Raw genomic sequence first — 19,487 nt, forward strand, 5'->3', positions numbered from 1 at the left:
CACTTAATTTGGAGACGATTAGCTAACTCATCAGTCACATCTTGCAGTTCTTTTTGACTACACCGCGTGGCTGACTGACTGACGAGGAAGATGTCTCTCCTTCTCTCTCGACGATCGCCTCACGATAAGATAGTCAAGGAATTGATAAAAATCTGTAACGGGGGCAGGTAGAAAAAGTGGGCGGAGCTTAGCTAACAGCATACAAGTGTCTTCTCTATCGGTCATTCTTGTGTTTACTGCTGGTCAGCTCAATCTGCGAAGCGTCATGTCGTCTCTGTCGATTCCACGTCAAGCGTTGTACTATGTCAAGAAGGTTTCCGAAGGAAGATCCATCGCCAATGTTCAAGTGATCTCTACATGCGAGAAGCAAGGGTTAGTGCTTGTGCGCTCTACTGGGCATTTGTTATCAATAGAGCGAGGTTTCCAGACAAAACTACGCGGTCGCTTTCGACCCACTCGGCGCCAAGGTGAAAGTTCACAATTCGCTCGAACAACTTCCGTCGATTAGAAACGCTGATGTTTTGGTCTTCAATAATGCTCTTTCACAGGTAAGCGCTTCGAATAGTCCGATGGAGCGCGTTTGCAAACCGGGGGGGGGGGGGATCTGGAAGCAGGCGTTCAGCTCAATTATCTCGCTTCCTGTAGAAGATATCAAACATTTGTTAACTGATAAAATGTTGCTGATATCATGACACGCATTTTATCAGGTGAGAGATTTTTGATATCTTTCGAAGGAAGCGAGATAATTGGGCTCAAATGGAGTGGTGTACCACGGTCTGTTACTAGGTATGCGACCGTGTTGCTTCTTGATTTCTGTGAAATATATCCAAAGTCGGTCAACTACAAAAATGTTAATGATAATATGACAAGTATTTTATCAGTTCGCAATTTTTTAATATCTCTAACAGAAATCGAGATAATTGAGCTCAGAGGAAACGCACTTGGGTTGTGTTCTACAGTTGGTTACTAAGTTTATCACCGCTTAGCTCAATCATCTCGGTTCCTATTAGAGATATCAAAAATTGGTCAATTGATAAAATATTGGTGGCATTGTGATAAACACTTTGTCAGTTTATCACTTTTTGATATCTCTAACAGGAATCGAGATAATTGAGCTCGAAAGAAGCGCACTTGAGTGGTGTTCTACAGTTGGTTACTAAGTTTATCACCGCTTAGCTCAATTATCTCGGTTCCTATTAGAGATATCAAATTTTGGTCAAATGATAAAATATTGGTGATATCGTGATAATCAATTTATCACTTGACAAATTTTTGATATCTGTTACAGGAACTGAGATATATAGGCTCATAGTGTGGATAGAAAGTGTTTCAAAATTTTCAATCGTTTTTTTGATTCTCGTGATAAAAATATGGTGAAAACGAGATTCCAGAGGTTCTTGCAATCTTAATTTTCTCAAATTTTTTTCTGAAAACTTAAATTTGATTTCAATAACAAAAACACTTTTTTTTCTTTATTTCCAAGAACCTACGATCTAGATAAGATCCCTGAACCTTGCCAAAAAGATCTTCCGATAAGTTCCCAAAAAAAACGCTAACACAGCTGAGTAATAAATCATCAAATGCACCCACCGCCCCTCTCGCTAGCTTCCAACTTTGAGCTCAATTATTTCGGTTTCCCTAAGAGATATCAAAAAGTGTTCAACTGATAAAATATTGATGATATTACAATAAATAATTTATCAGTTGACTACTTTTTGATATCTCTCATAGGAACCGAGATAAGCGGTCGCATCCTGTTAGTAGAAAACCAACCAGTGCTCTTCCTTTGAGCTCAATTATCTCAGTTTCTGTAACAGATATCGAAAATTTGTCAACTGACAAATTATTTATCATAATACCACCAATATTTATCAATTGACAGATTTTAGATATTTTTAATAGGAACCGAGATAATTGAGCTAAGCGGTGATAAACCTATTAACCGACTGTAGAACACCACCTAAGTGCGTTTTCTTTGAGCTCAATTATCTCGATTCCTGTTAGAGATATTTAAAAATATTCAACTGATAAAATAATGATATTATGATAAACACTTTGTCAGTTGACAACTTTTTGATATCTATCATAGGAACCGAGATAATCCAGCTAAGCGGTCGCATCCTACTGGTCGACCGTAGAACACCACCCAGTGCTCTTCCTTCGAGCTCAATTATCTCGGTTCCTATGAGAGGTATCGAAAATTGGTCAACTAATAAAATGTTTATCACAATATCATCAATATTTTATCAGTGAACAAATTTTTAAAATCTCTTATAGGAACCGAGATAATTGAGCTCAAAGTGCACCGAACGATCAACAACATTTTCTAAACCGTACTTTGTTCATTTGACCTTATAGCTTTATCTTTTTGCATGGTTCGATTTCGGTGAAAAAAAAATGGGAAAAAGATATCGGTCTATTCTTTGCTTCTTCTCCACACAGAAGAGATCACCCCATCTTGTTATCAGAGAAAGACATGAAAATCTAATCAACACACTTTGATGTTTTGCCCTTTTTCTCTCTCGATGTTTCTCTGTTTGACTTTATGTTATCAGATAGTTAAAATTCGGTTGTGATAATAAAAAAAAGTGGTCAAGGAATTCATAAAAAAGAGGATGAAGGAAAAAAGAAACCGTATTGCGGCTAGTAGCACTTTGAGCTCAATTATTCGGTTCCTGTGAGAGATATTCAAAATCTGTACATTGATAAAATATTAGTGATATTATGATAAATATTTTATCAGTTGGCAAATTTCTGATATCTCTCAGAGGGAGCGAGATAATTGAGCTCAACGTGCACGTCTAGGGTGGTAGAGAAAATCGGGTAATGAGGTAAAATTTTCAGATTGTCACCAATGCCGATCTCTTGACCGATTTCTTGAAGAACGCCACCAACGCAGCATCAGTTGGAGGAATCGTTGTGATCAGAGAGGACTTGAGTAAGTTTTCGAAGGACGAATAGAGTGGCCTAACTTTCTCAACATGATTTTTCTAGGCCACCGTAGTCGATGGTCCAGAAATTGTCAGAAATTCACATGGTGGGATTTCTAGGCCATATTAACATGATGGCCTAACTTTCGCAACTTGAGTTTTCTATGCCACCACGAAAACTGTCCTAGAAAACACACCATGTAAATATCATACCAATTCTAGGCCATTTTAACATGACGGCCTAACTTTTACAAGTTCAGTTTTCTAGGCCATCAGTCTATATGACGTAGAAATGACCTCGTTTACCTGGTGGGTTGTCTAGGCTGTTCAACATGCTGGCCTAACTTTCGCAAGTTGAATTCTAGGCCACTAACCTTCATGCCCCAGAAATGGCCTAAAGTTTCACCTGGCGTGATTTCTAGGTTATTTAACATGGGGCCTCATTTTCGCCAGCTGAGTTTTCTAGACCATCAACTTTTATAGCATAGAAACAGCCTAACTTTTTCTGGTTGTTTTCCTAGGTCATATTCATATGAACTAACTTTTGCAATTTGAGTATTCTAGGCCACCATGTTAAAACAACCTAAAAACGCACCAGGGGCATGTTAGGGTATTTCTAGGCCATTTAATCTAGTGGCCTAGAAAACTCAATTCGAAAAAGTTAGGCCAACATGCAAAAATGGTCAAGAACGCACACACTAGAACGCAAAAAAGTTACCTAAAAACACTGTATACAATCCAAACTGTTCTCTTAACTTTGAGCATTTCCTAAATTTAGATTTTTCTAATCACAATTTTTCCAGAGAATGTTGCTGATAAGCGGCAAGTTGCCCGTCTCACCGACTACTTCGACGTCTTCCGTACCAATGATGCCGATGGAAACAACACTGGACTCGACCTATACACAGTCGATGAGGTCCACAACTCCACCTACGTCGAGCAAAACTTCCTTGACTTCATATTTGTCTTCCGCAAGAAGGTGTTCGCCCCATCCACCGACGCCACCGTCACTTTCCGCGATTTCCTCGACAAGACCCAGTACACAAGCACCGGAATCGACGCCTACGAGTGGATGTTTGGAGTGAACTTCATCTCGCCAGGAGGATATGCTGAGAACTTGAAGATTATCAAGAGATTCGGAGACTTGAAGCCAGGACAAACCATGTTGGATATCGGAGTGGGAATCGGAGGTGGAGCCAGACAGGTTGCCGATGAGTTTGGAGTTCATGTTCATGGAATTGATTTGTCGTCAAACATGCTGGCCATCGCTTTGGAACGTCTTCATGAGGAAAAGGATTCGAGAGTCAAGTACTCGATCACTGACGCTTTGGTCTATCAGTTTGAGGATGATTCATTCGATTATGTCTTCTCCAGAGATTGCATTCAACACATTCCAGACACTGATAAGCTATTCTCCAGAATCTACGTAAGTTGCTGCTATAGGGTTTGCAGACTACAGTATTTAGGGTGTTTAGTGTCATTGCTGCTATTTTTCTCGATTTTGGTCATTTTTAGGAATTGCGAGTTGGGTTTTCTAGGCCAGCACTTCAAAATGATCTAGAAGTAGGCTAACGTGCCCCTGACGTGTTTTCTAGGTCATTTTGAAGTGGTGGCCTAACCTTATTCAAGTTGGGTTTTCTAGGCCACCATGGTAAATTGGCAAAAAGTGGTCTGATATTAAACTGGCGTGTTTTCTAGGTCATTTTAACGTGGTGGCCTAACTTTTGCAAGTTGAGTTTTTAGGTCACCATGGTAAAGTTACCTAGAAATGACCTAACATACCCTTGGTGTGTTTTCCAGGTCACTTTGAAGAGGTGGCCTAATTTTTGAAAGTTGGGTTTTCTAGGCCACCATAGTGAAATGATCTAGAAATGGGATAATATGTCCCTGTTCCATGTCACTTTTAGTGGTGGCCGAGCTTTTGCAGTTCTAGGCCACCATGGTGAAATGACCCAGAAAACAAATCAGGGACATGACAGGCTATTTCTCGGCAAATTTACCATGATGGCCTAGGAAACCCAAATTGCAAAAATTAGGCCACCACTTAAAATTACCTAGAAAGCACACCATGTGAATATTAGACCAATTCTATGTCATTTTTACTAGGTGGCNTAGAAAACTCAACTTGCAAAAGTTAGGCCACCCCAAAGAGGTAATGTATTCGTTTCAAAAAATTTTCGAAACAATGTCGAAAGGATACACCGACAGTATCATACTTCCAGAAAGCCTTGAAACCAGGAGGTAAGGTTCTCATCACAATGTACGGAAAAGGATACGGAGAGCAATCGGAGCAGTTCAAGGAGTACGTTGCTCAACGTGCTTACTTCCTGAAGAACCTCAAGGAAATCCATCAAATCGCCGAGAAGGTCGGATTCACCAACATCGTCACCGAAAACATGACTCCACGATTCAAGGAGATTCTCATCGAGGAGCGCACTCATTTGGAGCAAAACGAGGCTGAGTTCTTGTCGGTAAGTTAGCTTAAATTGAGCTAATTTTAACAACTTTCTTTGATCCTCGTGAACTTTTTTTCAGAAATTCCAACAACGCGAGAGAGATTCCCTCATTTCTGGATGGACCAACAAGCTAGGATATATTGAGAAGGACAACCACAACTGGAACTTCTTCATGGCCCAGAAGCCATTCCCAAAATAAATGTTTATAAAATTTTATATTCTGAAAAAAAGTAGATAGACTATTACATTTTCCCTGTACCCCTTTTTACTCATAATAAAATTGTGCCTTGGAATAGAGAAACACTATTTTTTGTTCTTTTTTTTCTGAACACAATAAGTGATAGCGCTAATGAACTTAAATAAAAGACCACCCAAACAGTCAGCTTTGAGCTCTATTATCTCGGTTCCTATAAGAGATATCTAAAATCTGTCAACTAATAAAACATTTATCATAATATGATCAATGTTTTATCAGTTGACAAATTTTTGATATCTTCCACAGGAATCGAGATAATTGAGCTCAAAATTAACAGTTTGGTATGCTTCTATTCTGTGAAAGTTCTGACTTCATTAACCTATCAGTTTCAAGAACATTGGAATCCCATCGGAATATAATAATTCTAGAAATTCCATAATATTTTCCTCCTTTTTTCCTCCCAAGACATTCAAGCACACATGCACTTTTTGTTTTTTCATGGAGCACATTCTCCTTTTTTCATTCATTTTTATTCATTTTTCATTTGTCTTCTTTTTTGTTTAATAGACAATTTTGATAGGCGGCATTTTGGCTATTTAGTATCTATCTATCCAGATATCTAATTTCGAAATTTAAAAGTTTACTAAATCATTCAAATTTAGCCTTGTTTAGGCTTCTTTTGAAGCTCGCAACAAGACAAATTGGAATATACTGAGAGAGAGAGAGAGAGAGAGAGAGAGAGAGAGAGAGAGAGAGAGAGAGAGAGAGAGAGAGAGAGAGAGAGAGAGAGAGAGAGAGAGAGAGAGAGAGAGTTTGGAAGTTTTAGTTTAAGAACCATGTTGCTCGGATTTTATTTTCCTACAAACCCCCTTTTAACCGAAGTTTCAATTACCGTATTTCCTCTAATACAAAGAAGCCCAACCGAACCATCAACTTTGAGCTCAAATATCTCGGTTCCTAGAAGAGATGTCAAAAATTTGTCAATTGCTAAATTGCTCACCATCATATCACAAACATTTTATCAGTTTACCAATTTTTGATATCTTTCACAGGAAGCGAGATAATTGAGCTCAAAGTTGACGGTTTGGGCGGGCTTCTATTACTGAAAGTACGGAACACCGCTATGTTGGTACAAGGGTATGCGGAGCCGAAACTTGGGGGGGGGGGAGTGGGGTTTGGAAATTTTGAAGTTTTCGGAATTCCGAAATTCCGAAATTGAACAGCTGGAAGTTTCGGAATTACGAAAAATTCATCACAATAATTTATTTCAAAACGTTCCTCCTCCCGACCACCCAAAAATGTTCCGTAATCGTTCTGTGTCGGCTAACATCCTTTGATATTCAAATGTGACCTTTAAGGAGGGGGGATGAACCGTTCTCTTTCTCTCTCTCTCTCTTATTCCCGTACGCGTCTTCTCCGTATGTTGTCTGCAAAACACATTTTACAACTAATTCTAATTCCTTCTCCCCCCTCTCTTCATCCTCCATCATCACCCATCTCCTTCTGTATATCAACCAATTTTATTTCTTCCACGCGCCCCCCGTTCTCTTTTCCTTATCTTTTTTACCCCCACCCCGGATTCGACGTCTTCAATTCTTTTTCTAGTCTTTCTCCTTGTGGATGTCTCTTTTTGTTTTTGTCTTATTCTTCTTCATCTTCATCATTTTCTCCTTCGTTTTCGTTTTTATATGTTTTTACATGTTTTTGAGAGTGGATGATGGACAGAAATAGAGAAGTACGTTGAGTGTGGGTGTGGACTCTATTCCAATTAAATTTTCTCTCTATTTCTGGAAACCAACAATTAGGTTCTCGTAAAAATTTGGGATTCGGGGAGCGTTTTTTCGGAAAAATCTGCCCTAAAACCTGTAATAGAAGGACTCCCCTTGCTTTTTACTTTAAGTTAGTTTATCTCGGTTCCTGTAAAAGACATCAAAAATCTGTCAACTGATGGAATGTTTTTCATAATATCAGAAGTGTTTTATCAGTTTACACGTTTTTGATATCTTGCACAGAAACCGGGATAAATAGGCTCAAACTTGACCGTCTAGGGGCCTGTCTAATACTGTTTTTACTGTCTCAAGTGATGTCCGGACTAGAGAGCTTAGATGATCCAATAATTCAAAATTCGAAAACATCATGATTTCATGGATGCTTGTGATACCGGTACAAATAATGTGCTACGAAGCAAAAATATAGACTTTAGGGTTTCAATAATTTTGGGATTAAAAGTTTTGAAAACATTTGAAATCCGTTTATTTGAGGACATTTGAGTGTTAAACTTTGCTCAAAATTTTCTGATAAATTGAGATTTGTAGCTTAATAATTTTCGAAACATGTAAAACGGCGGCAACAGTTTTAATTGAGGTAGCTGAGGTACCGTGAATGCCATAATAGAAGAACATGCTATACGCTAACTTTGAGCTCAATTATCTTGTTTCCTATGAGAGATATAAAAAGTCTGCCAACTGATAAAATATTGGCGGAATTATGATAAACATTTCATTAGCTGACAACGTTTTGGTTTCTATGATAGAAAACAAGATAATTGAGCTCAAAGTGCAAGTATGGGGTGAGCTTCTGTCAGAGCAATTCACAATTCTCGAATTTGCCTGAAAATTTTAGACTATGCTATACAAAAGGAGAGCTTCAATTTCATAACTGACAAATTTTTTCTCTTAATGTCATTGTGATAAGATAGGCCGCTTTTAACAAAAAAAGTTCAGGAAATGCTAAAAATTAGCTCTGAAATGAGAATTTTGCCACTTTAAAACACCACTTATCTCGCTTAATCGGATTTGTACGAAAAAAGTTGTGAATTACAAAATTGAAGCTCTAGATTCGTTCAGTATTCTCTGAAAATTTCACACAAATTGAACAAATTTGAACTACTTTTCCGGGGCTTTAAAGTTATCTTTATTTCCACTGAAATACCATATCTGCTCTGTGCACTTTAAGCTCGATTATCTTGGTTTCTAAGAATGATATCAAAAATCTGTCAACTGATAAAATATTGCTGATATTATGATAAACATTTTGTCAGTTGACTACTTTTTGATATCTGTTACAAGAACCCAGATATATTGGCTCAAAGTTGACGGCTAATGGGGTTCATATTCCATTGCGGTCTGTTTTCATTCAGTACAGTACTCCTTTCCACAATTCCACACTCAGAAAGATTCTCGAAAAAATGACTTTCCGTTTCCACTGTCTGTCTTCTACAGTATCCCCACTTCTTCCTTCCATCCATCACCAAAACCAAGCACTCTCCTAAATCTAACAAACGACGACATAATTATCTCTGAATCAAAGATGCTGCCTGCCTGCCTGCCCAACCCATTTATCCCATAAAAAAACTGAATAAGTGCCTGATTTATTACTTCATCAAAAATCGGGGGGGGGGGGATGTATATCTTTTTGAACATGATTTTTTTATTACAAAATTCTCTATGTATTATACATATTTTCTCGATTAATATGTCAAAGCGACCCCTCCCATTCAACCTGTAAATCGGATGGAGAGAGAATGATGGAGACCAGTATTGGGTAACAAATTGTGTGTCTGTATTTTTGGTTGGTGGTGTAACAAATAAAAATCGACGACGACTCCATCTATCTCGATTCTCTGCGTCTCTTATTCTGGAGCACTATTTTTTCTTATTTGGCGCGCGCCACTACTATTATTGGCCACCCCACCCTAATGAGTTGAAGAATTGAAATTTATGGGTGCCCTAAAAATACAGTCCTAACCTTTTCAATCACTTTTTATATCATTTTTGATTCAAAATTATTTTTGGAAATCTCGAAAAATAAAATGATAACATCATCACTGCGGACAGACCTGTAAGAAACGGAAAATAAAACGAAACAATTTATCGATTCACCCCGTGTGAGAGTGGTGGTTTCTGCCTCTGTTGTCTCCTCTTCTTATCACCTTTTTCTTTTTTTTCTCTTCTTGTCTCTTGCATTTCAACTTTACAATATTATATGTGTATCTAGTTACGATGATAGCTATGTGTATATTTTGGGAATCACTGTCTACGATTTTTTTAGTCATAAGTTTCGAAATCGGTTGGAATGTTTTGGTCTGCAATTAATTCGGAATTCGACTTCTTTCCTTTTTTCGATGACGAATTGGTTTTTTCTATTTTTTAGAATTTTCCTCTACTTTCTTTGTTTCTCTACAGTTTTCGAATTGTCATTTTAGCTCTATTAGAAGTCCTGTGCGCGTTGAGCTCCATTATCTCGGTTCCTTTAAAAGCTCTCAAAAATCTATCGATTGATAAAACAATGGTGATATTATGATAAGGAATTTATCAGTTGACAACTTTTTGATATCTCGCATAGGAATCGAGATAATTGAGCTCAAAGTGGACGGTTTAGGTGGGAGTCTCTTGAAGAAAGTACGGTACTTATTTAAGCTTCTTATGCATCATCCGATCAACATTATCTTTTTTCCAAATAGTTTTTATCTTCCCATCCAATTATCCATTTTGTACTTCATCAACACAAAATTCCAGTCTGAAACCTACCGTAAACACTCTAATAGAACGCCACCCAAGCCATCAACTTTGAACTCATCATATCTCTATTCCTGTTAAAGATATCAAAAAGCGGTCAACGGACAGATTGTTTATCACAACATTAGCAACATTTTATCAGTTAATCATTAATTGATACCTTTCACAGGAAATGAGATATGTGGGCTCAAAGTTTGTGCAATTTTTTGGATTTTTGCAATTTTTTGGATTTTTTTTTGAAAATTTCCAAATTTCCGGCTCTAAAAGCCTACAAAAATTTGACAACATGTTTGAAATCTCAACAGAATTTTGGCCAGATTCCCTTCCGGCATCTCTTTTTTCTTCAATTTCAAAAGTTCCATAACTGAAAAGTTCTGTATCTGAAAATATCCTCATGTACAGTACTGGCTAAATATTACCTAATTTTAATTGAAAACAGCCAACTTTAGATCTGGAAAATATATTAGATTTTTTATCTTGAAATTTGTAGTTGACAAGTTTTTTGTACGATTTCATCGAAATGAGATAAACCGCTTGAAAATTGTCATGACTCTGAAATCAGTGCAGTTCTAGAAGTTTTGAAACTTTTTTGGTTTTAAGTTGGATATCTCATCTAAACGCATTTTTACAAAAAAGTGGTCAACTACAAAATTGAAGCTCTATTTTTTGTTTAGTTTGCTCTGAAATTTTCAGCCTCCTCAAACAAAATCTAGTTTCATTTTTAGAAGTTCAAATGTGACTATTTTCAATTACAAATATCGCATTTCCTCTAATAAAAGCCCAACAAACCGTCAACTTCAAGTCAATTTATCTCGGTTTCTGTGAAAGTTATGAAAAGGTTTTCAACTTATAAACTATTTATCATAATACCATCAATATGTTATCAGTTGAAAAAATTCCAATGTCTTTCATAGGAACGGTGATAATTGAGCTCAAAGTTGGAACCCAGGTTACCTGAATGAACATCGCGATAATCAGCCTCCGTCGCATTGATTGTGTCCTGCTCGAACACTTTGTACACATTATTTTTTGGGAGTACATCTGTACTCCCCTTTGTCCAGATGTCCATTATTTTCCAATTTCCGTAAATTGCCCTAAGCACACATGACCATAGGTGGGCGGTCGTTCGTACCCAAAAATACCCCATTTTCCCATTTTTAGTAAATCTCTCTCTCTCTCTCTCTCTCTCTCTCTCTCTCTCTCTTTCTCTCTCTCTCTCTCTCTCTTTTTCTTCTTCCCAGAAATACCATATATAATGATGTTCAGATTCCAACTTTACCAACAATCATATCATCTTCATCTCTCCCGTTCTCTTCGAATTTTTCACTTTTTTTTTCAAATTTCCCCCACGAATCACTTTGAGATCACATGACGAAACTGTTTTTTATTTTCAACCATTTTTTCCCAATCCGATTCTTTCAGGGTGTTCACCAACATCAATCTACAAAAACAATATGAGTATTCCCGATGAGAATATCATATTGGAAGGATCGCTGAAGAGGTGCAAAAAGTACAAGTTGTTCAAGGTGAGAAGGAATTTAAAAAAAAGAAGAAAACATTTCTAATTAATGAAAAATATGTATTTCAGACCAAATGGATTGAACATTACTTTGTACTTTACTGTCGTGATCCCGGACGGAATCTCTATGCTATCGATGAGTTCAAGTCTTCTCGTAAAAACGAGCTAAAGAAAAGGTTCAAGATGGAATTGGTAGCACGAGTTGAATCGAATCTCTCCATCTCCGATCCATCGGTTTTGTGCTCTTCAACAGCTCAGAATCATCATCCCGACACTCTTCATTCGATTTTTGGAATTGGTTTTCGAGTTCATAATGTGCTCAAAGACCTGTATTTGGTGGCAAAGAATGATGAGGAGATGACATTATGGGTTAACGAGATTTGCAAAATTTGCAAGCTGCATAGGCAGAATGATGGTGAGGACTCCCTTGTTAGAAAGTATAGAGACAGCATAATTTCAAAAATTTTCAGATGATTCCCAAGCCGCTGACTCATCTATAAGTGGAATGTCAATGTCGTCTCAGTCTTTGGATATGTCCCTGATGGAGAGACAACAGTTCGCAGATAATGTGAGTTTTGGGAAAGTTGGAAAAAATTGTGAGTACTGTTGGTTGGTTGGTTGGCATGTTGTATGTTTTGTAGTGGAGCTAGTACTGTAATTTAAATAGTCATTTTTAAATGGAAATTTCTAGAAATTTCTCATTTTCTTTGTATTTCCGCTTGTTCTGAACTTTCACAAATTACCGTCAGTCACCTACATTTCTATGATAGATATTCAAAGTTTGTAATTGATACAATTTTAATCACAGTGTCAACAATATTTTATCAGTTGATAAAGTTATGATATCAATTTTATAAATTGAGATATTTGACCTCAAAGTTGACGGAATGGGTGAGCTTCTATAAGAGAAAATGGTAGCTTTCTATTAGAGAATTAAAAATAGACTACTTAAATCTAGATCGTCTGTGTTAGATGCTACCTAAAATGTGGTTTGTTTAGTATGTACTCCCGCTTATCCTTAATTTTCCCCCAAGTCCTGTTATCCGTGCACGCCTTTCCGCTTCAAAACCCTCTATCCGCTTCACCGCTTCCCCCATATTTCAGCCCAAAACCAGCACGTGCAACTCATCAAATGTCGACGAATCCGAAGATCGGATGGGCCATTTCAACTTTGGTGGCTTCCGCTCACGACCCACTTCCAAACGAGCCTACCATTCGAGTGTTCGGAAAAAGAGTGTGGCCATGCGAGAGTTCGCTAGAAAGTATTCTTCCCTGCCTAACACCCCTTCTGAAGCTTCCAATAATCAATTGTACTGTAATGCTCCTCCTAATGCCAACACCAACCAAACAAAACAACAGAAAACGGTAGTGTATTTTAGATACTAATGCACAGAAGCTAATAATAGCGGTTTATAAAAACGATAGCATATTTCAGAGCTCCGATCCCAAATCGTTTCTACGTATGCAACAATTCAAATCAGTGAACTCGAATCCCAACTATAACAATTTACCAGGTTAGGACATTCACAATTTTGATAAAAAATAATTAAAAATACATTTCAGATACTCGATCTGAAACTTCTTCGATGTACTCGAGTCGGAGGACAGAAGATGATAGTGTGAGCTACACAAGTGGTCCGCCAGTCCCACCGCCACGTGCTAGGCACATGGGAAACACCCGTTTTATTAAGGTGGGTCCTTTAGGGTATAGCCAAGGCAGAGTTTAACCAATCGCGACCTGCTGCCGGTCGCTACCGGCCATGCCTCAAGTTGTGGGTAGGTGGCCGGGGACCTATCGGCCTGTTCTAAAATTGGCTCAGTGGCTCATTCAGAATCCGTGGCTCAATTACCCTATAGTTTAGCATCCTATTTCAAGTTTCTAGATGTACCAGAACGGGCAAATCAATCGTCTCCATATGATCCCTGCATCGACCTCAATGGGAAGAGTTGTTGGAGGAGATGATGCTGAAGAGAGTAGTGGAGAAACCATGAAACCTGGAACATCGATGAATCGAGCTTATCCGGATTCCCTCGCGTCGTCTGAAGGAATCCCAATTTACGATCTGAGTGGGCGGACCATCATTGGCCGAGCTCCACCACCAATTGACAGGTCAAACAAACCGAGAAGTATGAAATCGGGAGAGGAGGATCAGTATAGAAAGTTTGTAGAGGGTAAATTCAAAGGGAAAATAGAAAGTTTGATTTTCAGCGTCTCGGATATCAAACCACAGACCATCAATGAAAATACGGTGTATACGGGTCGAAGGAATGAGAACTCAGTGTACACAGGACGGAGAGAAGATAGCAATTATGCTAACGGCAGGTCAACCAAAGAAAACTACTCCAACAAGCTTCCGGTATTCTATACATCCCAGTTTCAGTTCTAGGCCATACGTTTTTATTTCCAGCTCAAAAAAGAAACGAAACGAAAAAATTTGGACTACTTCGAGCCGACTCAATTGATCGAGAACTCTAGTTCCAGTACCATGGCAGCAACTTCAACCCGGTCTCCAACGCCTTCGGATATCGAGTACATTACGGTAGATGTTGATCGAACATTGGCATTCAAACAATTGCGACGGGCTGGTCAATCGGCGGATTGATTCTATAAAAATGCTTTTGTGATTTTAATAAAGAATTTATACTCGAAAAGAGCGATGCGGAAACTTAGTTTCTCAGGGGTACCAGTGATGGAAGGAAACGCATTTTTCCGAAATATGGAAAACGGAAACGGAAAAAAACGAGTAAAAAATTTACGGAAAACGGAAAACGAAAAACTATAACGGAAACGGAAATTCTGTTTTTCGTCTATTTTTCAGCATTTTTTTCCCATCAAACATGAAAATAAACACTTTTTAACGTTTGAAGGCTATATTTGCCTCACTTTCCATGCTTTTTTTCGAGCAAGTTTTAGTTCAGTGTTTTCGTCAACTTTTATATTTTTTTCCGTTTCCGCTGAAAAAAATTGGCGATTTTTCCGGAAAACGGAAACGGAAATAGAATTTCACATTTGCAAAAACGGAAACGTAAATTTCTTTTCCGCGGAAACGGAAACGGAAATAAATCTCAAAAACCGGGCGGAAAACGGAAACGGAAACGGAAATTCCTCCCATCACTGAGGTTTATATATGTTGAATTAGTTGTTCGTAGTCAAGTACCGTAAAACCTATAATAGAAGGATCTCCCCTAACTTTTAACTTTGCGCCAATTTTTCTCGATTCCTGTCAAAGATATTAAAAAGTTATCAACTGATAAATCGCTTATCATAATAGCCCAAAGATTTTATCAGTTGACCCGTTTTTACATATATCTCGTATAGGAAAGGAGATAATTGAGCTCAAACTTGGCAGTGCGCGAGCCCCTCTTTCACAGGTTTCACGGTAATCTGTTTTTGTCGCATTGGATAATATTATTGGATATGAAACGCTAGAGGCGTCTGTTGGTCCCCCTATCAGTCTGTGGATTTTTGAAAAATTGAAAAATAAAAAAGATTTACGTGACCCTTCAAGAACAATTGATATACCTATAGGCGGAGCGACAAAACTAAGTCAAATCGCGCCGAAGGCGCACTAGCTTGTTGGTTATCTCATAAATTGATATGAGGTTGTCTAACAGCTGCCAAAAAATGGGCAATTTGTTAGTGTCCTAGTCTTGCTATTTATTGATCTTGTTCAAAACTAATTAAAACCTGTATTAGAAAGGTCCTCTGATAGTGGGCCCATTTATTCAAAAAAAAAGTTGTTCGTATGTTATCAATGGAAAATATTCTTGCTCAATTTTGGTGAAATCAATCGATAGATTCTAATGAATTTTGAACGAGAACACACTGAATTTTTCAGGCCCAGCTTCTAATTGGAGGGCTTCTGCAATTGACGATTCTCCAAACGCGACGTGGAACAATAGAAGAGCTGGCCCTTCTAATAGAGGTTTTATGGTATCTTGAAGCAGAGTGACATGATTTTTGCTTTAATTTTTGTCCAATCCTTCCCTGGGTCTTGCTAAGGCAAATCGCCAAAGGGAGCTGATTCCCCAAGAAAACGATCCTATTGGTTACCGTAAAACCTGTATTGGAAGGGCCCCCCTAATAGAAGGGCCCCCTTCAAAATAATCATGAAATATAAAAAAAATTCCGTACGTTTTCAATGAAAAATATTCCGGGAATTCTACAATTTAATAGAAATCTGTTGAAAAACTACTTTTTGCTCAAAAAACTAGATTAATTTTGGTCAAATTAACAGATTTTCATGACTTTTGAACGAAAATTCGTCGAATTTTTCGATGAAAATTTTCGGGAAAAATGACCGGAAAAATAGAAGGGCCCCTGTAATAGAAGGACCCTCCGGAGGTATCTTGGAACAATAGAAGGGCCGCCAACCATCTCCCTCTTGCCCACTCTAAAACTGCCCTTCTTCGCCTAGGTTCCCATAATTCTTCCCATCCTCTCAATATTGCGGGTGTTACACTTACTCCCTCCTCCTCCGTCCGGGACTTGGGACTCATTACTGATTCCTCTCTCAAATTCTCTGCTCACATCAACAAAATCACATCTTTAGCTCTTCTCCGTTCCAAACAACTCTTAAAGTCATTTAGATCTAAGTCTCCAGAATTCTACATTCATCTTTTCAAATGTTATGTTCTCTCGATTCTGGAATATTGTTCTGTAGTTTATTCCCCTCCGCCTTCTTCTCGCCTTGCTCTAAAACTAGAATCTCCCTTAAGATTTTTCTCTAAGTGTATTTTCCAGCGTTGTAATATCCAGTACAGTTCCTATTCTGATCGTCTCTCTATCCTCAATATGTTCTCCATTCGACATCGTAGGCTAAAAGCTCAACTAATTCTTCTCTATAAATTTTTAAATGGCTCCGCCTACTTTCCTAACCTAAATGCACATGTCAAATACTCCTCCTCCCCTCGTCGCCCTTGCCCTCTAATGTTTTATTACACCTGATCAATAAACAAATTAAATTAAAAGGGCCGACCCTTCTAATACAGGTTTCACGGTAATCAATGTTTGACTACAAAAATCCCCATAGAAATTTTCGCAAAAATGTTTTATATTTAAATTCCATTCCTTTACGATAAAGTTTTCCAAGATTTCTCGAAGATACGTAATATTCAGATCAAAAGTCCGCAATGCCAGTTCATTCTTGAAAAAACACAATCTGAAGCACTCAATACACACTTGACCAAACACACCTAGAATCCCCTTTTCCCGATTCGACAATTCTCAAAATTGAATAATTCCTCTCTCCTTTTCATGCCTCTTTATTTTCTAATTCTTTTTTAATTCAATAGGACACAAACGGCATTTTTCGGAGAGAGGCAGCTTCCTCCTTTCAAATGAAAACTCGCTTCTTCTTCTTCTTCTTCTTCTTCTTCTTCTTCTTCTTCTTCTTCTTCTTCTTCTTCTTCTTCTTCTTCTTCTTCTCCGATATCATCTTAACGTAACGGTCTTGGCGAAAATTGAAAAGATGAAGACAGGTGCGTGTGTATTCTTCTCCTTCCCTCTTCATTAGATCATTCGGAGATGCGAGGCAAAAAGAACCTGAACCTTTGGCTATGGAATCTGATTTGGTTCATTTTATCATGTTGGTGGAAGGCAAAAAAAAAGGAAAATATATAGCTATGACATGTAGAAACAAGTTATATTGCGTTTAGGAATTGACATAGAAACAATTATTGCATTTTGAATGAAAGCTTATGAGACAGAAGAATGATACAAATGACTGATAAGCTCTACAGTATCAAAATTCGGTCCCATCTCCTTCAAAAATTTCAGTAAAATCACTCTTCGTCCTCATCGTCCTCCTTGGTCTTCTCATCAGAATACTCCTCTTCATCATCGTCGTCACTTCTTCCTCTACCGTATCCGCCACGTGGATAGGAGGCATATCCTCCACCAGCACCTCCTCCACATCCGCATGAAGCTGGAGCTGGAGCACAAGAGTTACAAGTTGGTGGTGGGCACTCGCATCTTGGTGGAAGTGGTAGGGATGGGGGAGGTGGTGGGGCGAATGGTGGAGCCGCGACTCGTGGGCGTGGGGCACAACCGCCACCGCAGAGAGATAGGGATGGACCTCTGGAATTTAACATTTGGGTTACTATAGTTGGGGAGAGGAGTCAGATAGGACATCAGATAGGACATTTGGGCTTTTGGGAACCATATACAGTAATCTATAAATCTTAATGGATCATCAGGTGAAACTGAAATTGAAGAGGAAGTCTTTAAAAAAAAATATAATCCAGGTTAACAAAAGTTATAAAATCTGCCAAAATCAGGGATTTCCAATTTTCCATGTCATTGAATTTCTGTTTAAAATCTACAGGTTTTTCTATGTCCTCAAAGCCAAAATCAGATAAAGCAATTGTCGGTTTTGGCGGTTGTAAGAAGCACCTTGATGAATTGACCTCCCGGTGATGACGTAAAAACGAGCTTGCATTTACGATCATGCCGATGATGGTTGTGTAAAGCTGAGGTCGAAATTGTGTAATAGAGAAGAAGAAGCCACGGAAAAGCAGGTATGCGGTTAGAAACTGATCAAGCGTTATTAGAAAGTTTTGAAGAGAGTTCTAGATGTCTAAAGATACTGTAAAACCTGCATTAGAAGGGCCCGTTCAATAGAAGGGCATTCCGAGAAGGGCTTGGAGCAATAGAAGGTCCAGCCCTAATAATACAGGTTTTTGGTATGAAATACTTCCTGGTTGAAAAAAATGAACGAGAAAATGAAGAATTGAATATAGGATGCTGTTCAAAAGCTATTTCAAAATCGATTTCAAAAGAAAAATTTGATTGAAAATGGAGATTTCCAGGCAAACTAATTTTTTTTGTAATTTTCGATGGTGAAAGTGATACTTAACACAAATATTGACCAATGAATCAAAGTTGAGACAAGTAAAGAGATGCAAGTTCTATGGTCCAATTGAGCAGTCTTTCTGAAAACTATTTCAACGGTCCTAATAAACTCAAAAATTCAATGGATACACCAATTACCATGTACCGTAAATGATCTAAAAAGAAGCCCACCCAAACCGTCAACTTTGAGCTCAGTTATCTCGGTTCCTATGAGACTTATCAAAAATCCATCAACTGATAAAATGTTTATCACAATGTCACAAATAATTTATCAGTTGACAAAATTTTAATATCTTTCCCTGGAATTTAGATAATGGAGCTCAAAGTTGAAGTATAAGGTGGACTTTTATTAGAGCATTTCCGGTAAGCAGTATTGTTGGGAACTATTTCAACGGCCCTAAAAATCTTTAAGTTTTAATTAATGAACCAATTAAAACAACAGCTTTGCAGATTTCAAATTATGTAGAAGTTTTTAGAAAGTTTAATTAACAACAAATCTGCTCCCAAAATGCCCTTCTCCGATATGTCACCTCAGGACACCTGCACTCACCCACATCCTCCGCAACCTCCTAGCAAGAAGCTGTGAACTGTTCCAACAATCATCAAAACTCCTAAAACCATCGTTATCCTTCCCATTCTGATTGGTTTTGCTTCTGATTCACCTGAAACCTCTCATCTTGGCAAAACGGTACTATGGCAAAAGCGATTTTAAAAAAACGGAAAAGCGATATGAGCGATTATTCTTTGTATGCCGTGTGTCGATGATAATTATCTCCGCTCCTAATCGTTTTCTCTTTTCCCCTCAGGATGCGCCAATCGGTTGGAACGATTCTTCCCACTTGTCTCTATGTGTTTCTTGCGCAAAAAGCTTGTTCTCCTCCCCTCACCCGTTGTCTGATAACCCACTGATAATAACACGTTCTACGTGAAATCGAAATCATTACACAATATACCGTGCCGAAAGATGTGCGTAGGAGGATAAGGTGGGTTAAGCTTAGGTAGGTGGGAGGGGAGGG

General features: G+C 38.2%; 4 protein-coding genes across 4 annotated transcripts in view; 3 read left to right on the plus strand and 1 right to left on the minus strand.

Moving 5' to 3' along the window:
- CBG08765 overlaps positions 1-19,487 on the plus strand; it is a gene marked incomplete at both ends in the record, with an annotated part of 64,296 nt that overhangs the window by 37,686 nt on the left and 7,123 nt on the right. The window lies entirely within an intron of this gene.
- Positions 266-5,585, plus strand: Cbr-pmt-2 (the record flags this gene model as incomplete). Its single annotated transcript, XM_002635433.1, has 6 exons — positions 266-372; positions 428-548; positions 2,845-2,938; positions 3,734-4,356; positions 5,153-5,401; positions 5,466-5,585. The coding sequence occupies 6 exons, from the start codon at positions 266-268 to the stop codon at positions 5,583-5,585; spliced, it is 1,314 nt and encodes a 437-aa protein (XP_002635479.1).
- Positions 11,554-14,221, plus strand: Cbr-soc-1 (the record flags this gene model as incomplete). Its single annotated transcript, XM_002635434.1, is given in 8 exon segments — positions 11,554-11,625; positions 11,688-12,033; positions 12,089-12,186; positions 12,723-13,001; positions 13,006-13,132; positions 13,451-13,506; positions 13,508-13,877; positions 14,037-14,221. Coding segments are annotated over 8 exon segments (1,533 nt in total).
- On the minus strand, positions 17,403-19,107 carry CBG08778 (the record flags this gene model as incomplete). Its single annotated transcript, XM_002635435.1, has 2 exons — positions 17,403-17,697; positions 19,022-19,107. 2 exons carry the CDS (start codon positions 19,105-19,107, stop codon positions 17,403-17,405), a joined length of 381 nt encoding a protein of 126 aa, XP_002635481.1.

This window comes from Caenorhabditis briggsae, assembly GCF_000004555.2.
Source record: "Caenorhabditis briggsae complete genome, chrV, whole genome shotgun sequence".
NCBI lineage: Eukaryota > Metazoa > Nematoda > Chromadorea > Rhabditida > Rhabditidae > Caenorhabditis > Caenorhabditis briggsae.